Consider the following 20,238-nt stretch of genomic DNA (forward strand, 5'->3'; position numbering starts at 1 on the left):
TGACATAAATATGAGGTGTTAGTTCGGTTGTAAGCTAACTAGAGTTTTACCTAGCTTAAATAGTATCCTAGTTCGGTTGCATCATGATTCTGGATCAAAAGCTAGTTTTCTATAGGATATTACATATACTCATATGTTCTACTGTTAGGTTTTTTCTATAGAAGTACAGAGCAAAGCAAGACAGAAAAAGTGTTTGCAAAAAGCACACAAAACAAAATATACAGATGCGAGAGCAAAACAGAGCAAGAAAAATGGATTTGCTTACCAGATTGAAGAAGAAGACCTGGAGATGGAAGCAACGGCAGTAAAAGAAGCACACGAAACAAAGCTTCACAGTTGCAAAAGTTGGAAAGCAATGGAGCTTGAAAGAAAGAATGAGGGAAATGAGAAAAACTATGGTAGAGCCAAAGATGAGAAGGTTGTTTTGTGAAAAGGACGAAAGGAGAAAGTTTAGGCGGGACTGTTCAAATTTCACGAAGTACGAAGATGGCGTGACAGCCTGTAGACGTCCCCGAACGCTCCCGGGAGGAACGAACTCCCGTTCCGTTCATTTTGGGGTCACTACAGCTCAGACTCTTAAAATGTCACGGTTCCTAATCTGAACCAAAGAGTCCAAATCCGGCAAATTGTTTTGAGAAACTGATTTTTTGAAAAAGTAGTGCCAAACATGGACTGCTTTGCCAGATACAGAGTCGCCACCTAAATATTTTATTTTGGGAAATTTAGGAAACCCTGACTCGGTGCCAAAAGGCCACGTGTCCGTCATCACCAAAGTTGCCTCGGCTCGGGAACTTGGGTACGATTGGGGAAGGTCACTTCGTGAGCACCCCCGCTCGCCCGGTCATAGACCGGCCTCTACTAACCATGATATCAATTTTTGAAAACATTGTGTGTCCTTATTCCGGTTATTAGCCTAGGTTACTATGTGATGCACACAGCATATAAGTATAGACTGGGTCATCCGAATTGGAACAAAACATTTCATGCTTGTTTATTTGAAAATGGTTTGATGATGCTACTCGCAAGTAGGCTAAGACGTGGATTTGCCACCCTCAGGTGGGCTTAGAAAACATGATTTTGCCACTATCTAGTGGGCTTAAAACACACATTTAATGAATTATTCCAATTCAAATAACCCAACCTTCACCCACAGGCATTCAGGCAGTTATATCACATAAGCATATAGCCTCATGGTAAGCATGCTATTCATGGCAGTCACTCACACGCATGCAAGGATGCTAAAGCATAAAACTTACCGAGTACTCCAAGCCAAAATGGAAATTACATTAGAAATCATGCATGATCCTAAGTATACAAAAATACCTAATGCAACACATGCAAAATGCAACTATAGCAGGCTCGACTATTCTAAACATGGCATATGAAATGCTACAGCTAACATGTATTCAATTTGGAATTGAAAGTACAATGCAGTTAGTATAATGCGCCGAGCCCGGTGCATGCAATACATATGAATGATGCAAACATGCTGTCATACTGTATGCTAATTTAAACATGCCCTAATCTAACCATCAAAAGCGGATAAATAAAAGGGAGAAAGACGTGGGGTTGGAAGACATACAACACACTCACGCACACTTATTACAACATTGCCCTCGCGCAGAGGGTCCGAATAAATATACAGTCCAAATATTACAGTCCCGAATAAAGAATATTACAGTCCAAAATATTACAAAATCCTAATTAATTAACAAATTAACTAAGAAAGCAAATAAAACTGGCGTGCAAGCCAGGGACTGCCTTGCTTCTGATGGACGATGCATGTCCGGATTGTCTTGCGCGGAAATCCACCGGAATGCCCCAATTAGCCTCTGTTTACACCTGTTCTTGAAATGTGTGCCGAGCCCCAAAAAGTTGTTGATTCTTCGTTTTGCTGCAACAGAGAGCAGGAAAGGGGCATAGCAATGTATTTGCACAGATATATGCATGTCTCGATCCTCGTGCCACCAATCACGCATACCGAGGCATGATGGCCGAGGAGTCGAAATGCACAACTCAATATAGGATGAATGCACATGAAACTACAGCTAAAACCTAACTCCATCATGGATAATCCGGAGTGTCGGTGACTGGGGAATTGAGACACATTTTGTCACTCGGAGTACGAAATGTACCTCGCTTCCCGTGCCCGGGCTAACTCCTATCCCGGATACGATGCGATATGCATGATATGCATGAAATGTAACTAAGATACAATCCTAACATACACAATGCTATGGAAATGAAATGCCTCGAAATACGTGCACACGGGCACGCAAATCGAGAAAATGACAGAATGCTGTCTAAGATACAACCTAGTATGCACTATTCTATGAAAATGAGATGCCTCGAAATACGTGCACACGGGTACGCAAACCGAGATGTCTCAAAATGCGTGCACACAGGCACGCAAACCGAGAAAATGCAGAATATGATGAAAATGAGATACCTCGAAATGCGTGCACACGGGCACGTAAACCGAGAAAATGACATGTCTCGAAATACGTGCACGCGGGCACGCAAACCGAGGCGATGATATGTGTCTCGAAATGCGTGCACGCGGGCACGCAAACCGAGGCGATAATATGTGTCTCGAAATACGTGCACGCGGGCACGCAAACCGAGGCGATAATATGTGTCTCGAAATGCGTGCACGCGGGCACGCAAACTGAGGCGATGATATGTGTCTCGAAATACGGGCACGCAAACCGAGGCGATGACAAAATATGATGAAATGACAAGGAAATGACAAATGGGCTTATACCAACAGGAGTGAGCCTCAGCCACACTCATATAGGATGTCGGCGGGTAAAAATGGAGTGTCTCGAAATGCGTGCACACGGGCACACAAATCGAGGCAATGACAAAATATGATGAAATGACAAGGAAATGACAAATGGGCTTATACCAACATGAGTGAGCCTCAGCCACACTCATATAGGATGCCGGCGGGTAAAAATGGAGTGTCTCGAAATGCGTGCACACGGGCACGCAAACCGAGACAATGACAAAATATGATGAAATGACATGGAAATGACAAATGGGCTTATACCAACATGAGTGAGCCTCAGCCACACTCACATAGGATGCCAGCGGATAAAAAAGAAGTGCCTCGAAATGCGTGCCCACAGGCACGCAAACCGAGGCAATGGCATACGCAATGCAAATGACATGGAGACATGATATGGGCTTATACCAACATGAGTGAGCCTCAGCCACACTCACATAGGATGCCGGCGGATAAAAATGAAGTGCCTCGAAATGCGTGCACACGGGCACGCAAACCGAGGCAATGACAAAATATGATGAAATGACATGGAAATGACAAATGGGCTTATACCAACATGAGTGAGCCTCAGCCACACTCACATGGGATGCCGGCGGATAAAAATGAAGTGCCTCGAAATGCGTGCACACGGGCACGCAAACCGAGGCAATGACAAAATATGATAAAATGACATGGAAATGACAAATGGGCTTATACCAACATGAGTGAGCCTCAGCCACACTCACATGGGATGCCGGCAGGTAAAAATGGAATGCCTCGAAATGCGTGCACACGGGCACGCAAACCGAGGCGATGATAAAATGTTATGAAATGTGGCAAAAATGATATGCAAGCATGCTAATGGAATTTCAGCACTAAAATATGGGGGAAAACAGTCCCGAAATGAGGCGAAATGACATGAAATGCAAGGAATTGTCCCGAAATGTGAATTTAGGCACCCGAAATGACCTATAGCTATGCCAAACATGTACAATATGGGCATGCAATGCAAAGACAGAAGCTAGACAGTCCCAAAAAATGCACTTTCACAGTTATAAGCATGGCCAAACAGCAAGCATAGGTATGGTAAAAATAACATGCAAGAATAGGGGCCAAAAGAGGGGTAATGAAGCAAGTGATATAAGCAAAACCCAAACTGAAAAATTTCCTTCTACAACATTGAAGAGGGACCAAAAATATGAATATTTACAGTATATGGCAGCCTCAAAATCAGTATACAAACATGATAGAAATGTGATGCAAAATAAGGCTCAAAAGTGGCTATAACATGAGGTATGCAAAATAATCACCAAACAGCCAAAGACCCTTAACAAAACATGTAGAATGGACCAAAATAAGCACTTTTCTAGAACTGTAAAATGGCCAAAAACAAAAGCATGGTAGGCTAACTAAACATGCAAGAATGGGGAATAAAAGAGGGATATAACATGAAGTGACCTATGGAAGCCCCAAACCATGAAAGGACCTAAATGAAACGTGAAGTATGGACCAAAATAAGAACTTTTTCAGAACTGTAAAATGGCCAAAAACAAAAGCATGGTAGGCTAACTAAACATGCAAGAATAGGGAAGAAAAGAGGAGTATAAAGGTAGGTACAACATGGAAACCCCAAATGGTGTTGAGCCCTTCTTCAATGTTGAAGAGGGGCTCAAAATAAGCCTAATATCAGTTTACAACATGCTCGAAAATAAATTTCTCATGGGTCAAAAATAGCATGCAAAATTATGACATACAAGAGGATCAATGAAGCAAGTGTGTCATGGAGGGCTCAAACAGGGTTGAGCCCTTAATAAAAAGTGAAGATGAGCTCAAAAGAGGGCCCTTTTCAGTTAGGGCCGGAGCTTGAAACAAAAAGCAAGTGAGGCTTACAAATAGATCAAGAAAAAGGGTCAAAAGGGGAAAAGCATTACTTACCCTTGAAGGCTCAAACTTTTGTTGCTTCTTGGATGAATTTGCAGCTTCTTTGACCTTTGAAAAACCTTCCTTGTTGCTAGAAATGAGGTGGTGGTGGTAGAGCTTGGTGGTGTAGAAGGAATGATGGTTAGGGACTTAGGGTTTTTCAAGGAATTGAGAAGGATGGAGATGGAGTTGTGTATGGAGGCTTGAAGGAGAATTTTTCTAACCTCTCTAATGCATGTTTGCAGCTGGTTATATGGACCAAAAGGAGGGTGTAAAGGTGGGGCATAAAGGAGAGCAAAATTCCCCCAAAAGGGTCCCCCCGGATGTAGATATTTTTGGGAGAAAACCAAGGCACAGCTGGAATGCACTCAACCTGAAGAAGCAGGCCGGCCTATCACTTTTGCTGCAGGTGGCCGGCCGGCCACTTAACATAGCCGGCCGGCTAGATCAAAGAAACAAACGGCCGGCCGGCCAGAAAAAGTGGCCGGCCACCCCCTAGGATGAAGCCCCAGAAGTTATCTTTCCAATGGCGCAAACCTTGCATTAAAATTCCTCCTGTAGAAAAAGTTATGCCCCTTTCCGTGAAGCCGCGCAGATTTAGTCCAAGCGGACTTCAACCAACCACATCTCTCCCCCCCGGACTTGGACTTGGGAGATTCTTGAGTGCAAAATGAAGCCCCGGAAGTAAGCTTTCCAATGGTGGTGGCCTCATATCTTAATTCCTCTTGTGCAAAGAGTTACGCCCGTTTCGGTGAAGCCGCGCAGCTTTTTCTCCTTCCCGGATTCATGCTGAACCACTTTTGACCAAAAAGAAGTTGGCTTTTCGGCAAAATTACTGGCCTCCCACCAACTTTTGGTGTCCTCCCATGTGTGTAGATCACATATATGTGGTTTGGGGTTGGCAACAGTGACTCCAGGGTGTTCAACATTGGCCCAGAAGAGGAGGGGCAAAAATGGAAAGAAAAATTAATGGCCGGCCATAAACTTTTAGGATCCTCCCAAGTGTGTAGATCACAAATATATGGTTGAAAATTGGCAACACTAACCCCAGGGTGTTCAACATTGGCCCGGAAGAGAGGGGTAAAAAAGTAATTTTACAATTAATGGCCGGCCATGGGTTTTTAGGGTCCTCCCAGGTGTGTAGATCACAAATATGTGGTTGAAAGTTGGCAACACTAACCCCAGGGTGTTCAACATTGGCCCGGAAGTCAAAAAAACGGGCGCCGGGAGGCTCCGGAGGAGAGATAACTGGTTGCTGCAACAATTACTAGCCTCCCACCCTTCAGTGACCTTCCTGGTGATAAAACAGAGGTACCTGCCAAAAATGAACGAAAACCGATGCAAAACGAATGTTCGGGGGCCAAAACACGCAGTTCGGGGCCCTAGAAACTGCCCGTTAAACACCGAAAGTGGCGTTCGGCCACGAAGTGGGTTTCTCAGACCCCAGTGTCCCTCAAAATGGAGCAAATAAGATGTATGCCAAAAATCAGAGCAAACGGAGATGGTTAGGCGGTCCCGAACCGAGGCACACGGCCTGACGGCTCCGAAAACCGAAAACCGGGCTCCGAAATGGGAAAAATGGCCTACGGCCACCAAATGTAGCCCACGGGCATTGAGAGATAGTCTACGGGACCTCTCCCTTCCCTCAGGAAAAGAAACAGAGAAAATCGAGTCTGGTTCGCAAACCGAGACAAGGCACAGAAGAGGGTTCGGAAATCCGGAGGCGGGGCTCGCAGCCAAGACTCTGAAACTTCTAAACGAGCACATTATGCAATATCACCAAGTGCTCAACTGGTGACGTCTGAGTCTCAAGGTCGGTCAAAAATGGGGTGTCTACACAGCCGTCCTCAGTCAATCAGAGCATGCCACGTGGCATTAGAATGGGAAGCGTTACAGTCGCTATGATTGAAGAGACGTTTTGACCGGACAAGTAGAGCCCGGAGTGAAATAAGCTCAGCTGGAAGGCTAAATGGCTTTTAGCCCGGCTGGAGAGACTAAAGGGTTTTTTAGCTCGGCTGGAAAGGCTTGAAAACTTCAGCTCGGCTAATAGGCAGGTAATCCCAATCATGCTATGCAGATGGAATTAAGGGGCAATTGAGAGGGTAATTTTGGTGAAAATTGGGCCGAGCTATGAGATGGACATTATGACCCAAAGCACGAAGGGCTGGGTAAAAAGGCTGTAAGATTACTCCGGCCCAAGAGAGGTAAAAGATTACTCCAGCCCAGAAGAAGTGTAAAAGTTACTTCGGTCCAGAAGCAACTTGTAGTTAGGCCGGTCTTAGAGTTAGTTCAGTTATAACGTATTGTGGTTAGAACGGTCAGAACCTGGCTACTCGGAAGCTCGGTCTAAGCATACCATGGGTTGTACATGAGAGAACCGAGATAAGGAGGAGTAAAAGGAAGAACCGAACTAAGGATAGTTCGGCCTATTCTGTGGCTCAGCATAGCCAGTTTTATTTCGGCCATGTTGTGGTTCGGCCATAGTAAAAACCATCTCACTTGGTTTAAGCAGTGAGGGGAGTGTTGAAGGATAAGCATTATCTTTCAGGAATATGAATCCTAGGAGGACTCTGCATGGAGGAGTAGAAGTCCTACTAGGATTGTGCCATACGAAACCTATAAAAGCTCACAAACATCACCTTTGGGGAGGTAACACACAACTTTGCTTTCTGAACACACAGAGCTTTGTTTATTTGTCAAGTTTGCTGACTTAGGCATCAGAGAGGTTTTCGGCACACACCCGCCGGCTAGCTCACGTTTGTGTTTTCAGGTGATAAGGCGACGTCGTATGGAGGAGCGCAGACTTGGTCAACAGGATTATACGAGAAGGTTTATTTCTTTCCCGTACAGAAGTCTAAATTATGAGATGGGTGACGCGAGATGGGTGATGCATGGTTTGTCTGCTTAATTATACGCGTTCAAGTGCTTATTTGTTTTATTATTTTGAAAATGACTATAGCTTGTTTTTTTTTATGTAATTTATGTTGTGGATTAGATTATCTATCTATAATTTGATCCTCTCAATTTTTAAGTCTATTGGGGTGTTTTGGCTTTTTTTGGGTTAAAATTTACAAAACAATAAAATAGATTAAAATAATTAATAAGACAAAATGTCATATCAAACCCATAATCATTTCAATTTTTCTCTCACAAATCTCACATCCAACTATAAAAAAATTCAACTTTCTTTCCAAACATAAATATTTTAACCTACTCAAATAGTCAAAAACTAAAATAGTCTACAAAAATAGTCAACTTTTCAAACGAGACCTATATATATAACAATTTTAAGTATGTTATATTATAACATTTGTTTTAAAAATATTAATAATTTTTTTTTAAAATTATTCTTAGTCAAAATTATCAAATTTACTTAAAAATTTTTCATAAACACCCTATACCTAGAGGCCTACCTAAATAAATTGAATTAGGAAAATGAGACATGTGATGAGCTTGTAGGCCAACTAAGCCTCCGTTTGGGAAGTGGGTTGGCTTTTTGGTTTTTTTGGCTATTTTAGCCTGAGCTTAAAAGTTTGGTTTGGGAAGGGCTTTTTGGCTTTTTGGCTTTTTTGAGTTTTTTTGTGAGAGAAGAATGTAATGATTATGGGTTAGATGTGATGTTTTGTTTGTTATGGCTAAAATAGCCTATTTTGTTTTTTGTGGCTAAAATAACCAAAAAAGCCTACAAACTCACTTGCCAAACACAGGCTAAATACTTCAATCCATCCTATACCTAGAGGCCTACCTAAATAAATTGAATTAGTAAAATGAGACATGTGATGAGCTTGTAGGCCAACTAAATACTTCAATCCATCCTTGTGGCTAAAAACTTTGCTCATTATAAGGGTGATTTAGAAAGTTGGTTAAAAATTAATTTTTTGACTTTTTCTTGACTTTTTTATCATTTTGTATGTAAAAAATATAAGAGATAATATAACTCAAAATGACTAAAAGTTAACTTTTAACCAGCTTTTTAAATTATCCCAAAATATAAACTTCTTCTCTTCTTTTTTTTTTTTTAATGAATAATGTTATACATTATGAAAAAATATTATAAAATTAATTTAAGAGTGATTACATAATATATAATAAAACACTATAAATTAATTCAAAATGAAGAATCTTCATAAAAATATTTATGTTATCTCTTTCATAATCCCTGAGATTATTGTTTAACTTGGTATTATGTTATCATTATTGTGGTTTCATGGGACAACTTTTACTTAAAGAAGAAAAAGAGTTTTAGGTTTCGTTTAGTAAAGTTTTGTAAATATGATTTGAAAGTATAAGTTATATTTTGAGTTTGTGAGTTGTAGAATTATGATTTGAGTGTATAAAATTTGTTTGGTTATGATTTTTGAATAAAGTGTTAAATTGAGTTTTGAATTGAGTGTGAAGTTGAGTTTTGAAAGTTTTATTTGACATGTGAAGTAAGAAAATTTGTTTGGTTATGAGTTTTGGAAAGAGTTTTCAAAAATTAATTCAAATTGTTATAACTCATAACAAAACACAGTACTTTCACACTATTGAAAATTCTGATCAACACTCATAACCAAACTCTTTTTAAAATTTAATTAAAAAAATTTATTATTAACAGAAAATAACATTAATCAATTTTTTAATTGAAAATACTACAAAAGAAATAATTTTTTTTCAAAATAAATATTCAAAAAATTTAAATCATAAATATTTAAATAATCTAAAAAATTTAATAAGTAAAAAATTAAAATAAATATTCAAAAATTTAAATCGTAAAAATTTAAATAATCTAAATATTCAAAAAATTTAAATAATTTAAAATGTTAATATTTTAAATTTAAAAACAACTCTACACTCAAATCCTAACCAAACAAATAAAACAAAACTCAATTAAGAAATTATTTTTAAGACTCATAACCAAATATATAACTCGAAACTTCATACTACTTTTACAACTCTACACTCAAATCGTAACCAAATATTTAACAAAAAAAATTAAACTATTTAAAAATATTTTTATAAAATAGAGTTTGAATTTATTTTTATAAGGTATTTTAAAATTTAAAAAAATTAAAATAGTAATATTTTGAAATTAAAATATTTAAAAATATTCAAAAATTAAAAAATTAAAAAAATCGTAACATATTTAAATATTAAAATATTAAAATCTCACAAAATTAAAATATTTTTAAAATATTTAAAAAATTAAAATATTGATTTAAATTGAGTTTTGAAAAGAGTTTTGAATTATGTGTTTTGTTATGAATTTTAAAAAGTAATGATTATGTTTTGAATTGAGTTTTGAGAAATGGGTGTAGAATTATGATTTGAAAGCTCAAAACAAACAACAAACTCAAATCAATAGGCGGAACTATAATTTGAGAGACTTACCAAACGGAGCCTTAATTTTTTAATTATTTTAATCTAGGGTTAAAAAGTCTTATTTGGAATAGGTTTTTTTTACTTTTTTAACTTTTATAAGAGAAAAAATAAAATAATTATAGATTAAATGTGATATTTTATTTTATTAAATTAAAAAATTTATTTTATTTTTTTGTCGCTAAAATAGCCCCAAATCTAATCCAACATTTCTTCCCAAACGAGTGCTTAATACACGATGGGTCCAATGAAGCGAGAACACGCGAAGTAGGTGTTGAAATTCATGAGATCATCCAGGCTATCATCTTCTGAGAGCTCATACCGTATTTTGATCGAGCTTTGAGATTGTTTGGGATGCCTTAGATAAGTACATTTTTTGAATATTTAGACAATTTTTTTTTTACAAAAACATGTGTATTAAAATATCGCATAAAATAACAAAATTACCATTGTATCCCTACTATAATGAGTTGCCTACTGACTTCGATTGTCCAGGAAACCAGACGGTAGGAGCAGATTGCCTACAGTTTGAGATCGAACTGGATGGTGTTGTTTAGCCAGTGAGGGTCATCACGGGTCTTGTTTTGATAATCAGAACCGATCAATGTGTAAAATTTGTCGAATATTATATGCCTGTAAAAAATTATATTGGCCAGATATCGATAGCTATCTGATCAGATTAGTTTTTTGTCAACCATTAATTTCTTCACTGTCTATTTTTTGTTTACAAAACTGTCTTGATCATATAGTTATCGATATCTGATCAACGTGATTTTTTACAGTTATATAGTACTCGACAAGTTCTACACATTGAACGGTTCAAATTATCAAAACAGGAGTCGTGATGGCTTCACAAGCCAAACAACACTATCTTGTATAAATTTTTTTGTGCACCTGCGTGACCATCACTTCAATACTGACGGTGATTTATACTTGGCTTGTGTAAAGAAGTTTTTTTATATATATATTCTTGATAAATAATAATAAATTTTTTATTTTTTTTAATAGTTTTTAATTTTTTTATATTTTTTAATATATGTCAAGTCAGATTTTAATAATTTATTTAATAAAAAATTTAAGACGTATAGAATTTTTTAACCAAACCTAGACCAGGGCACTTTTTCAAGGACGCTTACCCTTCAATCTTGGGACACGTGTCGCCTGACCATGTGGTGGTGCATGAGCTATTTATTATACGGGCAAATTACGTATACCTTCCTTCATGTTTGGCTAAATTACAGATATTTTTTGAGGTTTTAGAAATTACACTCCGCCCTCTAAGATTTATATTTTCATAATAATTTGTCTCCTGAAGTTTAAATTTCATAACAAATTACTCCCTAATTTGTTATGCAAATATAATATTTAGGGAAAAATTTATAATTTCTCAAACCTCAGGGGTATTTATAATTTAGCCAAACCTCAAGGGTGTATATGTAATTTGCCCTTATTATACCTCCACCCTACTAAGGTCCTGCTTAGCCAGAGGCTTTTTAATTTTTTTTTTTTGTTAAAATTTATAAAAAAATAAAATATGTCAAAATAATTAATAAAATAAAATATCATATCATATTAAATTTATAATTATTTTATTTTTTTCTTACAAACAACACATTTAATTATAAAAAAATAATTATTTTTTTAAATATAAAATTTTAACCTATTAAAATAATTAAAAATTAAAATAATCTATTAAAATAACTAACTTCTCATATCAGGCCAAAGTAGCTTACATCATAATTTTGCTCAAAAAAATTAGATCAGAAATGGGAAGTTGAGTTGAATCTATCAATCAAAGGCAGCACATGCAAATACAAATTGTGAGAAAGAGAGGGGGTGACGCATGGTGTGTCTGTTTAAGTGTTTATTTGTTTTATTATTTTGAAAATGACTATAGCTTGTTTTTTTTTTTTTTTTGTAATTTATATTGTGGATTAGATTATCTAGTCAAGTCTTGTCTATAATTTGATCCTCTCAATCTTTAGAGTTCGGATCTTCGGTTGTTCTTTCCAACAGCACTACAAACGACGTCGTTTTGTATATATATATATATATATTTTTTTTTTTCCTCTCTTTTCTTCTTATTCAGCTTTTCCCTTTCCTTTTTTGAACCCTAGACACAAGACGAAGGAGAGGAGAAGATCTGGACGATCTGGAAGAGTGAGGCGACGATACAGGACGAAGGAGAGGAGACGATCTGGATGATCTGGAAGAGTGAACTGGCGAGGTTTGTTTCTCTCCCTTTCCATTCTTTTCAATTTTTCCCTTTCGATTTTTCCATAGATTTTCCATTCTTTTTTTTGCCCATACTCTTTTTGGTTGATGAACATAGATTCTGACAATGGTTGGTTGATGAACATATGTTCAGAATCTTTAACATTGTTGATGAACATAAAAATATAATTTAATGTGTTCAGAATGTTTAACAGATGAACTATGAACATAGATTCCATTCTTAAATATGAACAAATTTCAGAACCTATTCTTAAATATGTTAACTTGACAATGTTAACTTGACTTCTGTTTTGAACATAGATTCCATTCTTAATTTAATCTATGAACACATTCTTAATTTAACAATGTTAACTTGATTTCTATGAAATGTGTAAAATATGTTCAAGAGTTGGAATCTATGTTTAACAGTTGAACAATGTTAACTTGACTTCTATGAAATGTGCATAATTTAACAATGTTAACTTACTTCTATTTTGTACATAGATTCCATTCTTAAATATGTTCAAATAAAACAGAATTTGAGAAATAGGTTTGATTACACAGGGTGAACATAGAACATATTTCATAGAATAAGAATATTTGTAATCAAATATTCCATTCTTAAATATGTTGAAATAAAACAGAATTCCATGCTCATATTTCTTAACATATTTAAGAACAGGATTACAAATATTTTTATTTAAACAGGGTGAACAAATTCTTATTTCTCAGAACATATTTCAGTTGAACACAGATTTCTTTCTATTACAGAATAGATAACTAGAAAATAAAGTAGTATGCTAATCATATTTATTTTTGGGATTCGAATGTGTATACATCATATAGTTAATTTTAGAGGAAATTGTCGTCCAGTGATAGTTTCAAAAACTTATTACAGATTCATGAAAAAGTTCATAATTTTATTTATTAATATTTATAAAATTTAGCTTTTCAGTAAAAAAAAATTTCTATGGAGTACTCTCCTAAGTATATAGCTTTTCAGTAAAAAAAAATTTCTCACTTTCAACTCAACTCAACAAATCTTTTGTATAATTGTTTTGACTTGACTATATAGACCTATGTCTTCCACTTGATTCTAAATTAAATTTATATTCTCAGTTAAATTTAAGTTAGCCATATATTTCTTCTCACTTCATCAAATATTCTCTCTACCTTTGCTCTTTTTTATTTTATTTTATTTTTGCAATTTTCGTATGAGTGAAATTACTTCTCCTTATAAGAACATTAACTAGTCTACCATTCAAATGTGCCTACCATTTCAAACTATTCATAAACCCTTCCATTCTGATTATGAACTTTGGGACACTCAATTACAGGCATTCAAGCAGGGCTTTAGCTTGCCTACAAATTTTTATTGTTGTAAAAATTGCGGCGATTTTATGGGATGGTGTTTGCCTACAAATTCACAAGCTAGACGTGAAGGAGTAGTGCAAATGGAAAATATGTCAACTGTCACCGAACAACAACTTTGACTTATGAAGAAACAACTTCGATTTCAAAGCGAAGAACTTCAATTTATGAGGGCGAAGATGCTTAAGTCGGAAACAGACATAAATCAAAATTCGAGTCGTATTTATGGGTTGTGTATCTTGCTTGTAATTGGGATCGTGTTAGGTCTAAAAATGTAATAGTTTTGTAATCTTTGCGACCCATGAGAGCTAGTGGCAGTTTGTATAGTTATGTGGTTATGTAAACTATATCTTTGTATGGTTAACTGGACTTGTTAATTTTGTATGGTTATATAGTTATGTAATGGCATTTGGTTATATTGTTCATTTTGTCCAGCAGAGCTGTGTAATCTGTGTAATCAGTTTGTATGGTTATGATTATGTTCAACCTGTCCCAGCATCTGTCCATTACAGGGTGTAATGAAAACAGGGAATAAGTGTATTCCATCCATTACAGGGTGTAATCAAAACAAGAAATAAAATCAAACCTGTCCATTACAGGGTGTAATCAAAACAAGAAATAAGTTTAACCTGTCCATTACAGGGTGTAATCAAAACAGCAAATAAGTGTAATCTGTCCATTACAGGGTGTAATCAAAACAAGAAATAAAATCAAACCTGTCCATTACAGGGTGTAATCAAAACAGGAAATAAGTTTAACCTGTCTATTACAGGGTGTAATCAAAACAGCAAATAAGTGTAATCTGTCCATTACATTAAAAATATGTCCATTACATTAAAAATACATAAACAAGATGTCCATCAAAAATATTCAAATCCCACCAAACATTAAAAATACATAAAAAAATGTCCATAAAAAATATCCAAATCCCACCAAACATTACAAATACATAAAAAAGATATCCATAAAAATTATACAAATCCCATAAAACATTACAAATACATAAAAAAAATTGTCCATCAAAAATATCCAAATCCCACCGAACATAAAAAAAATACACCCAAATCCACAAATATAATAAGATCATCGTTCGGTGCAAGCCTTCCAGGGATGTCCATCCACATGACTGTTAGCAGGACTATGTGAGGCTTGTGACAGTTGGACTGCAGTACTATCTCGAAGCAATTTCTGAAAACGATGTCAGAGTGGGATACAGTAAAGGCATTGAATCAGGCGGCATTGACTGAGGCGTGTTATTTCCCTGTAATAGTGATACATGGATTAAAATATTTTTAGAATCTATACTACATTTTCAATGTAAAGTATGTAAGCAATTACAACTCACATCATATGTAGGATACATGACATGATGAACACTTGTACGACCCATGGCAACTGAAGGTTGAGATTGGGATTCAGGTCAAGATTGGGATTGAGGTTGAGAAATATAGATTGCATGACCATAACCCTAAAGTAAACCAACATAAAAAAAGAAAGTATGAAATGAAAAATAGTAATAATGCATTTTCATTTTACAAAACAGACAATATGAAATATTACCTCAACATAATTAGTATGACCCATGGCAAAAGAAAGTTGAGATTGGGATTCAGGTCGAGATTGGGAAATATAGATTGCACGACCATGACCCTAAAGTAAACCAACATAAATAAAAGAAGAAGTGAAATGAAAAAAAAAATAATAATGTATTTTCATTTTTAAAAACATACAATATGAAATATTACCTCAACATAATTACTACGATCCATGGCAAAAGGAGGTCGACATTGACCTTGTAGAGTGTAAACACCCTAAAGTAAACCAACATAATGCAAAGAATAAGACAATGCATTTTAAAAAAAATTTCATAATGCATTTTCATGTTAAAAAACAAACAATATGTTATATTACCTCAACATAATTACTACCCATGGCAAAAGGAGGTCGAGATTGACCTTGTGGAGTGTAAACACCCTAAAGTAAACCAACATAAAGCAAAGAATAAGACAATGCATTTTAAAAAAATTTCATAATGCATTTTCATGTTAAAAAACAAACAATATGTTATATTACCTTAACATAATTACTACCCATGGCAAAAGGAGGTCGAGATTGATCTTGTGGAGTGTAAACACCCTAAAGTAAACCAACATAAAGCAAAAGAATAAGATAAAGTTCATAATTCCGTATGAGGTTCAATTTCCCTAACGTCTATGCATGTCAAAGGTAAACACCCTAAATTAAATATTACCTGTATTGAATGATTACCCATGTCGGAAAAAGGTTGAGATTAACCTTGATAAGTAGAAAAAGAACCATCCTACATGCATCACAAAAGACCAAAAATAATAAATATAACGCTACTAGTTGCAAGAATAATCAATCCAACAAATTAATACAAGGTTGCACACAATAGTAAAAATTACCTGACTAGAAATATTACCCATGGCAACAGGAGGCTCATATTGACCTTTAAGAGTACAAAAACCATCACCCTGCAAACAACCAAATTATTTAATAAATTATTTTCCTAACACACATAACACAAAATTGATAACACATAACAATCACACATAACTTCAATTAATTACCTGCTTAGATTGCATTCTTTTCTTCTTTGCAATACATTTTTCCATCCTGCCCTTGATCCTCCTTCTTCCCTTACTAGTTGCTTGTCTTTTCTTCAGTCCCTTGGCTTGGATTGGACAATCTACTTCATTAATCTGTGGGCATGTGTTAGCTGAGGAATTTCTGAATTCAGTGATCTCCACTTGACCACAAGTGTACACACTTAATTTGTCTTCAACCATGACACTCAGTTCTTCACCTTTTGCAAGTAACAAATGATAAGTTTCTTCACTTTCGGCGGCTCTACTTGCTATAGCTCTAAACATATTCATCAATGACCTATATTGGTCGCTTTGATGTAGTTTGACATCAGCCTTCACATCATACCCACGCCTATCTTTCACACTTTCAGCCCTTGCTTTTTTAGTCCATCATTTGAGTATGTATTGTGCAGGAAGGTCCTTTGCATTGATTATCTCTCTAAGCACCTTTAAACAATGTTGACACACTATGCTCTTCACTTCAAACTTCTTGCAACTACAACTCAAAAAACCATCTCTATCCATTGTCACATTCTTATCTTTTTTTCCATCTACATCCGTTTGAATTGTGAATATGGTACTCTCACCATCATGAATAGTGCCTACAATGGACGCTTCAATGGACTGCACGTACTCATTTTGGAATTCCTCAAAAATTGTTTTGGTGTAAATATCTGCCATTTGCTTTAACATCACAGTTGGAATAGAAACCCTTGGCAATTTTTGACACAAATTATACTCGGCTTCCAATTCTTTATACCTCTTGTCATAGAGCACCCTCTCAAAATGCTTGAAAAATTCCATCAAGTTATGATCACAATTGAGATAATCCTTCAAAAATGCATTGAATGATTCACTTAGTTGAGTAGTACTCATTCCAGCTGCCCAAGAATTCATAATATATGGCCATCCCTATTTCTCCTTCACACCAAAAGTTTGCGCCAACCAATGATTGTTGTGTGCATCATACCTATCAAGCATTTGGTCCCATTGTATTTTGAATTCTTCTTCATCATCAATTTGATGCATAAATTTTGAATAGACACCCTTTACCCCAACATCTTGAAAGAGAGAACTCCCATGCTTCACAGCATTTTGCATCAAATGCCATGTACAAAGTCGATGGTTTGTACTAGGCATGACAATTGGAATTGCCTTAGCCATCGCAGCATCTTGATCGGTGAAAATAGTTTTTGGAGCTTTGTTTGACATTGCCTCCAAAAAAATCTGAAACAATCGTGTGAATGATTCGGCAGTCTCATCATACATCAACGCTGCACCGAATACAACAGTTTCTCGATGATGATTAAATCCAACAAAGATTCCAAAAGGTCTATGTTCATTATTTAATTTGTAAGTAGTGTCAAAGGTCACTACATCACCAAATTGAGCATAGTCCATTATCATTTGTGCATCTGCCCAAAATATGTTACTTATTTGCTCTTCACAATCTAATTGGACTGCATAATAAAAGGATGGATTTTCTAAACTTTTCTTACGAAAGTATTGCAACGCACTACCTGCTTCTCCATATTCCAAATCTTTTTGTCTCTTCGATCTCAAGTAATTTTTTTGGTCCAATTTGGTGAAGCCAAGTGATGCTCTTCCACCAAATTCCCTACCAAATAGCTCATACCAGACCTAAGAGGAATTCCAGATTCTGAAGCCAATTCTACTTCAATTGCTTGGGTGGTAGATATTTTTCTTTGGGATGGCAACATATGAATGCACTCTTGAGGCACAAGATCATAATTATGATGTTCAACAAAATCAATGGCAACATATTTTCCTAAATTTCTATCTAACTTGATACTAAATCGAGCACCACAACCACACCTCACCTCTTATCTCGAAAATTTTACTAGTGGATCTCGCTTGTCAATACCCCGAGTTCCCTCTTTGTAACATACAAAAGTCCGTGAAGTTATTTCCTTAGTATGCTTGTTCTTGTGTGCATATAGCTTCTTAATACTAAAGTCCACCTTTCCGCCATAGGTATTGTAAAAATCATATGCAGCTTGTTCAGAGTCAAATGACATGCCCAATTTTGGTTTCCAACCTCAATTAGCCAACTCATTAACAACATTATTTTCTTCGATTACCTGCAATTCGATTTATAGGTTCAATGAATCAATTTATATTACTTCGATCTATGACTTGGATTTTTTTGGACAGGTATGCCAGTGTCTATTTTTTGGATAGGTATGTCAGTGTTTAGATTTTTTTTTTAATGATCATAAGTTCAAATCAAAGTTAAAAAATTACAAGTTTCTGCATCCTTTCAAATGAATGGACAACTTGAATCTAAAAGAAGACAATAAAATGTTTCGAGCATAATGCACTAGGGAATTGACTGCTTACATGTGCTGCCCAACTTCTTTTTCTTTTTTTTTTCAGTAGTTATAATACCTTTGAGAGTAGAGGTGTGTTGTGTGGTTTGTGTAGGTGATGGCTTTGTTTTTCTCTTTTACAAATAAGATCCTCTGTTTGTACTCTTTGATTTTCCCATTTTTTTTTAAAAACTTTTACTTCAAAATATGTGGCCCAGAAACTAATTTTATGACTTGATCATTTGATGAGAATTAAAATAATTTATTATATTTCTTGCCATTTACCAATTTTATTTTAGAGCTTCACATTGTTGTACCAGCTTAGTAATTAACCGATTAATGTTTTTTTAATTTGCAGGTTGCCCCCCACCAAGTGTAGGCATATTGGGGACAACCTTCAGCTCCTCTGTAGGTTTAAGGAGGCAAATGTGAACTTATTTTGTTATGGGGAGTGGTTTATTAAGGTAGTTTTATTTTTGAATTTTGTAAATCTCTTTGAAATGATGGACCAGATCAATTGTAGATTTTATTTATTTATTGTTAAATTTTTGTTATCACAGGTATACTGAAAAAGCAAGATGGTTTTTTAGAAATAATCACTCTTTTTTCAAAAACTGAGATCTTTTATATATAACTATCATAGTTATAAATGACATTGAAAAATCAATCATAGTTACTAATCACTCTTCTTGATTAGTAATTTCTGAATTAACAAAATCCTTAATTATATATAAAAATCCTTAATTATATCTCAATCCTTAATTAGTAATTTCTGAATTAACAAAATCCTTAATTATATATAAATCCTTAATTGTATATAAAAATTAATATAGAGAAATGTATAGAGAAAAATTAATATATACAAATTAATTATAGCATTGGCATATTTGTAATGTCTGCAAATACATAGAGACTGAAATAGAGAAATAGAATGAAATATTTCTAATGTCTGCAAATACATGTATACATTGATTATCCAAACAAAATGTAAATATAGAGACTGAAATATACATATATACATAACACAGAGACTGAAATATACCTCGTCACAGCCAGACTTGCGTCCCTCCGCCATCGTCGCGTCACAGCCGGACTCGCGTCCCTCAGCCAACCTCTCTCCATTACCGTCGCCTCCGTCCACCATCGTTCTCCCTCTTCGCAGATGGCGTCCAGTCCCTCTCCGTTCTCCAGCGCCTCTCTTCTATCTCTCTCTCTCTATCCAACTGCGTGGTTAGGGAAAAACAGAGGAGAGAGGGACGAAGATGAAGTCAAAATGAGGGTTCCAAGTTCAGGCGGGAAATTCGAATTTTCGGAACAAAAAAATTAAAAAAAAAAACCAACTAAATAAAACGACGTCGTTTTTGCACTACAAAACGACATCGTTTTGTAGTGCTGTTGGGAGTGCTGCTGGAAAGAGCGGCCGAAGATCTGAACTCCAATTTTTAAGTCTATGGGGTGTTTTGGCTTTTTTTGGGTTAAAATTTACAAAACAATAAAATAGATCAAAATAGTTAATAAAATAAAATGTCACATCAAATTCATAATCATCTCACTTTTTCTCTCACAAACCTCACATCCAACTATAAAAAAATTCAACTTTCTTTCTAAACATAAATATTTTAGCCTACTCAAATAGTCAAAAACTAAAATAGTCTACAAAAATAGCCAA

The 20,238-nt window shown here is 35.5% G+C and overlaps 1 protein-coding gene across 1 annotated transcript; it reads right to left on the reverse strand.

The window, feature by feature from the left end:
- Positions 1-16,629: 16,629 nt before the first annotated feature.
- On the reverse strand, positions 16,630-17,136 carry LOC145800046 (protein FAR1-RELATED SEQUENCE 5-like). Its single transcript, XM_082889706.1, has one exon. It carries the CDS (start codon positions 17,134-17,136, stop codon positions 16,630-16,632), a length of 507 nt encoding a protein of 168 aa, XP_082745832.1.
- Positions 17,137-20,238: the final 3,102 nt, after the last annotated feature.

Source organism: Camellia sinensis, chromosome 9 (assembly GCF_055761805.1).
Source record: "Camellia sinensis isolate YWXY chromosome 9, ASM5576180v1, whole genome shotgun sequence".
Lineage (NCBI taxonomy): Eukaryota > Viridiplantae > Streptophyta > Magnoliopsida > Ericales > Theaceae > Camellia > Camellia sinensis.